Source organism: Macaca thibetana, chromosome 3, assembly GCF_024542745.1.
Source record: "Macaca thibetana thibetana isolate TM-01 chromosome 3, ASM2454274v1, whole genome shotgun sequence".
Lineage (NCBI taxonomy): Eukaryota > Metazoa > Chordata > Mammalia > Primates > Cercopithecidae > Macaca > Macaca thibetana.
In genome coordinates this window covers 29,740,563-29,746,562 of record NC_065580.1, presented here as the reverse complement: position 1 = coordinate 29,746,562, position 6,000 = coordinate 29,740,563, and the positions used below count along the sequence as shown (strand labels likewise).

The 6,000-nt window shown below is 48.8% G+C and overlaps 1 protein-coding gene across 1 annotated transcript in view; it reads left to right on the top strand.

Annotated features, from left to right (window-relative positions):
- The first annotated feature begins 4,168 nt into the window (after nt 1–4,168).
- The window catches only part of STRIP2 (striatin interacting protein 2), a 57,415-nt gene continuing 55,583 nt past the window's right edge, over nt 4,169–6,000 (top strand). The window contains exon 1 of the mRNA XM_050782520.1: nt 4,169–4,372. Coding sequence (XP_050638477.1) covers nt 4,244–4,372 — 129 coding nt within the window. The 5' untranslated portion in view covers nt 4,169–4,243. The remainder of the gene's footprint in view (nt 4,373–6,000) is intronic.

The window sequence follows — 6,000 nt, the reverse complement described above, 5'->3', positions numbered from 1 at the left end:
CTGTGAACTAGGAATTCAGAGATGAGAGAGATCTCTGGGCAACAAACTAGAGATCCTGCTGTAGGGCAAGGATGTGAAAATATTACCAATGGGCATGTTTGAATGACCTTAGCTTTGTTAATAAATATCCTGTTCCCCTCCTACCTGCCAGCACACACGTGCATCCTGGCTGTGTGTATAAAGAACCTGCCTTCTCAGAACCACCACCCTGGGGGTTGAGGACTGTAGGCTTAAGGCAGAGAAACTAAACCATAGTTCTAGGTCCCTGACTCCCTTTTAGTTGAAAAGCGCAGGAAATCAGCATCCCCCAGTTTGGGACCAAAGGACCCTAATAACTAGGGCCTGATTATATCCAGCCAAAGGGAAGAAAGAAGTGCATCAGGCAGAGATTTGTCTCTAAATCAAGTTGCCTGACATAATCAACCAAAGGATGAATCCAATTGCCTATTCTTTCTCAACTGCCAGTAGAGTAACCATCTTTGGGTAGCTTTCTGATAGCCACCTTCTTTAGTTGACAACCTAAACTAGTTCTGCATCCTGTATGCAAGATGTTTTCTTTCCATAGCAGAATCTTCTGCCACTTTGGCTTCTGATTATTTAGATTAAGGGCCACAGGACTAGAATAGTCTGGGCAGTCGGTAATCCTCAAAATTAGTGCCATTCCAGTTAGGAGGAGAATGCAGCAGCTAGCAGTGAAGCCAGTGAGGCAGCTGAAAGGATTCGCTCCCCTGCGACAGGGCTTGACTCCTCATTTGTGAAGGATGGAACCTTGGGTGCCTGGGTCTTCATTTCAGAATCACAGGGTAAGCCCAAGCTGTCCACTGCTGCACAAGTTTCTCCACCTCACAGTATTGTGGAAAATAACTTGAACTTTGAAACAGGCTAGCTTGGGTTTGAATCCCAGCTCTGCCATTTACAAGTTACGTAACTTAGCCAAATTACATAACCACTCACAGCCTTGATTTTCTTGCCTGTGAAATGGATACTGCTTATCTCCTAGGGTAAGGATTTAATGAACTGATGTATAAAAAGTGCTGCTTATTTACAGAGCCTGGCGTGCACTGCTGACTGCATAGACATAATTCCTTGTCTCAGTCTAGAACCCTACAACCTCTGTTGCATCATTACACCCACAGGTGCCCTTTATGGAGAGAGGAGGGTGTTCTATCCTTTTTTTACTAAATTATCATAACTGCCTGGTAGCCTCAAAAAGCAGGTACTTTAAAACTTCCTGCATCTTATTAAGCTTTCTCAGTGCCAGCTACTATCCATTTAGTAAAGTATCTGACCTCTGTGGATTAAAGTGGAGTGCTTATATGGGGAAAAGGGTATATGTGATTATTGTAACTATACCTATTTATACCTCCAACCCTCTGCTGGCAGCCTTGAGTTTTGGGACAAGGGAAATTGGTAATGTAGGTTTTTTAATAAAGTCAAATATAAAAATAACAGCATTAGAGTCATCTCTGCAAGGTGGAAAGACCTGACCAGCCTCGACTAGCTCCCAGGTATGGGTGCCTCTGTGGTGAATGGTATTGATGGCTAACATGCCTTTGTTGACAAATAAGCTAAAATAAATTGAATGTGTGCCAATTCCATGGCCTATAGTTTCAAAGTTTTCAGTTACTCTGTGATTTCTTGTTGCATCTTCCAGTCGTTTCCAGATATCTTCCTCCTTATTAGAAATTTTGAATGTCTGGGCCTATAATGAGCACATAGGTGTCTGATCTTAGTAAAGGTCTTCTATTCCATTGAGATGTGGAAAAGATCATGGATTGAGGTCTCGTGTTGACTCTACGCAGTCTTCATAGCACCAGTTTTACACATTACTTCTCTGAAATTAAAGCCAGATGGAGCTCTAGGCTTAGTAAGTGGCTTTAGATAGCCACCAGAGGGGACTTGCAAGCTGTCCTCTATCCTACTCCCAAGATCAGTCTGCCCTTCCCCCTAGGAGTAGGCAGGAAAAGGAATAAAGCATTAAAACTGGCCGCTCCTGTCTGCTACCACGGTTGATATTCTGCTGATTGACTAGGCTCACAAAAGAATATGAAGTTCTGGGCCTGTTAACCTTAGGGCTCTGACTACTTAGGAGGAGAAGTAGTACTGGGAAGAAAAGAGATAGAATAATGAATTCTTTTTATTAAGAAACCCCAATGGGCTGTGCTATGGCAAGTTTACCACACTGAAGCAGTGATGAGCAAGGCGTGGGTTGTGAATTTTAAAGCAGAGTGTAATTTTTTAAGAGTTTAACAAATTATACCCTGAAAAAACTCCAAAGTCAAGTAGTTCAGGCCTTGAGCCAGGGACTTTCTTGGAAATTCATATCAATTCAATTCTGTAAATGCCCCTCCCCCCCCCCCACCACCAGGGACATTTTTCAGTATCTGGAGAGATTTTTGATTGTTGCACTAGTGGGAGGATACTACTTACTGGCATCTAGTGAAGAGAGGCCAGGTATTCTGCTAAGCATCCTACAATGCACAGGACAGCCCACTACAATAAGTGTTCAGCCCCAATTGTCAATAGTAGAGAGACTGGGAAACCCTGTGTTAAACGTACTTAAATTAGGGGCATACAAAAATGAGCTAAATTTGGTCTTACTCGCAAGTAGCCTATATGTGGATGGGGAGAGGAGAGGGACTGGAAGAAGAAAGGGAAGATGGGTGGGTACAGTAAGGAGATATTGAGGACCAGGGTGAGAAAACCCAAAAAGCTCCAAAGAGTGCTCTCAAACTTGCCTTGTTCTGTCACCTATGAACTGGCAAAAGGAAAAGTGAGAGAGAGAAAGATGGTAAGAAAGGGACAGAGTTGTCCCTAAGATATGGGAAGGTGGATTAATTCCTCTAGACCCCTTGCTTTGGGTATATTGTGGAAAATGTTAGGATTTTGGATCTAGGCAGAACTGGCTTGACACCAACACAGCCTGAATGAGTTGAGGGCCAAAAGGAAAGCTTTGTGGAGGAGGAGGAGGTGATAACTAACTAGAATCTTTAAGGGAAGGGAGAAAAGGAATCAACCAGGAAAAGAGAAGACAGTCTCCTCCAGAGAACCGCATAGGCAAGACCCTGAGACGAGATAGAATGATACCTTGGGAACTGCAGGGAGGAATCTGCAAGTGCCGGTTTCCTCATCAGTAACATTGGATTCGTAAAAATACCCTGTCGGGGAGAGGTATGATGTGATATCTGGAAAGCGCCTACTGCAGTGCCTGGCACCAAGCACAGTTCAACAATCCCCCAGACCCTTCCGAAAGCAACCAGGCTAGGGAGAGCGATTTGGTCCCACCCGTTCCCCTGGGCCTATGTCTTTGGGGATTCTATTGCCAAGTCAGACTGTCTAAATATTTACTACAAGCTGCTTTTTTAAATTCAGGAGAGGGCAGATCAAACAGCTTCTTTTGCTCCCAGTAACAATGAGCCCTTAGGAAGCATGTTAGAAAAGAGAGAGGAAGGAAAGAAAGGACTGGCGAGCAGGTGAGGTGAGGGTGGTGGCTTGCTCTCCAGCCAACATTTACACACCATGAGGAAGAGGCCCCCTACAGCAGAGAAGGGCAGATGACAGGAGCAGCCCTCGAGGGCATCACCAATTTCAGTGACGGAAAAACGCCCCCAACACACCCTTAGACCCCCAGTCTCCCAGCCAAGCCCTAGCTCCGGGCGAGATGCGTTCTCTTCAGAAAAACGCTGAGAATTCTCAGCTTCCGGAGACAGCGAGTCCCTCGTTTCGGGCGATGTCCCTGGCCACCTGGCGGTGCCATCCCTCCTCTGCGACTAAGCGGGATATGGGACGTGTGCAGAAGCCGGGATGTGGGGGTCCGGGTCGGTGGTAACAGGGAAACGGAGGCTGCAGTGGAGCAGGAGGCGGAGACTAGAGCTCCAGAAAAGGTCGCTACAGGGACGGGGGTGAGTGCTGAGAGACACCGAGTGAGGAGCACAGAGATAAACCTCCTGAGCTCAAGGCCCAGCTTTCGCAAGTCGTGGAGTCTGTAGCTAACCTAGGAGTCTCTGGCTGCCAGCAATGCAGCAGGACTAAAAAGATACCCCCAAAATCTCTTCAATGAGCCCCCACCTCCTCGTGTCCCGCTCCGGCCGGTCGAGCAGCCAATCGCCTCGCGGGGCGGGGTTGCGGCCAGCGGCCGTAACCAATAGCGGCGGAGGGGGCGGGTCCTGGCTCCCGGCGCGCGGCTGTGGGGTGGCCCCGGGCAAAGCGAGCTGAACCCTGAGGGGAGCCGCTGACTAGCAGCATGGAGGACCCCGCCGTGCCCGGGACCGGGGGCCCTCCCGCAAACGGCAATGGCAACGGCGGCGGCAAAGGGAAGCAGGCGGCGCCCAAGGGCCGCGAAGCGTTCCGAAGCCAGCGGCGGGAGTCAGAGGTGAGGAGCCCGGAGAGCTTCGGCTGGGGCCCGGAGACGCTCGCGGGCGGGAAGCGGCGGCTGAGGTGATTCGGCCTCGGCCCCGGAGCCCTCGGCGCGCTCGGTCAGCCCCGCGCAGTGGGCGCCTGCGGGGTCCTAGCGGCTGTACTCTGGGCTTTTTGGCCCCGACCCTTGTCCGCACGTCTCCTGCCGCGGGTTGGGGGCTTTCTAGCCCTCTGGCTTTCCCCCGCTGCGCGAAGATGAGCGCGATATTGAGCGGACCAGATACTTTCCAAATATTTATCTCACTTAATCGCTGCAGCCCCTTGAAGCAGAAATTCCGATCCCAGTTTATGGAGGGGGGAACAGGAGCGGAGAGGTGAAGTGACTGGCTTGAGGGATGGAAGGCTGGAGCTCAGCTGCAGGAAAGCAGGATTGGCGAGTGGGGCAACCGCACTCCCCCACCCCAGGCTGCCTGCGGCGGGCCCCTGGACAGATCCACTGTGGCCGAGGGACTTCTGCCCGTTCCCTGCCCATCCCCTTCCCCCACATCCCCCATAAGTCTTAGGCCGTTTAGGGAGAGCCTTCCGCGGACATCAGGCCCCTGCAGTCCAGGAGTGGCTATCTGGAGGGAGCAGTCCCAGGATACAGATAGGAGTATGAATATTTCGATCTCTTCCTCCTCTCCTGAAAAAAGAAACGCTACCTAGGAAGATGAAAACATTGAATTATTATCACTCCCCTATCCTCTCATTGAGGCAGTTTCCATCAGTTGGATCTGAGCGGAGCCGGAATCAGAATAGATGACAAAATGTCAGATGTGGCAGGGTCTGCAGAAATCATCTGGTATAGCCCTTTAATTTTACAGACCTAAAAGAAAGAGGAGTGACTTGCCCAAGATCAGACATCTGGCATACTTTGTGGTCAAGAACACCAGGCTTTGGAGTAGTCGGACCAGGTTTTGAATCCCAGCCCTACCATTTACTGCCTGTGTGATTTTCGGCACATTACCAAACCTCTCTGAGCTCCAGTTTCTTCATCTGTAAAATGAGATTAACACTGCCTACCTCAGAAGGTTGTGATAAAGTCAAAATGAGATAATTGACTATAAAATGTTTGGCACAGTGCAGGCACAATGCATGTAATTAGTCAGTACATAGTAACTCTGAGTATATTACTATCGTCATCATCATCATCATCAAGTGGCAGAGCTGGTACTAGAAGCCAGGTCTTTGGCATTCCAGACCTTGCCTTACCATTTAAATAGCATTTCAGTTTCCAAAGTGATTTCATGTATGCTTTCCATTTTGATGTAGGTAGAGTAGGAGGAATCCCTTCATTTTTTAAAAGGTAGAAGTGGAGATGAAAAGACTGGCCCAGAGTCACCACCTTGCAGAGGAAGAGCTCAGCCCTCCTGTCTTGCTAGATGATATCCACCACATCATCTCCCTCCCTACCTCAAGATGAGTCTGATCTTTTAGGGCACCCTGTACCTCCTTCCCCCACAAAGACATTGTTCTCGCTCAAATGTTTTTTTGGTGAGGTGAGCCATTCATTAATTCAATAATTATTTATGGAGGACTTTCTGCCAGTCACTATTTTAGGTGCTAGGGATATATCAGTGAACAAGATAGGGTCTTCCCCCATGG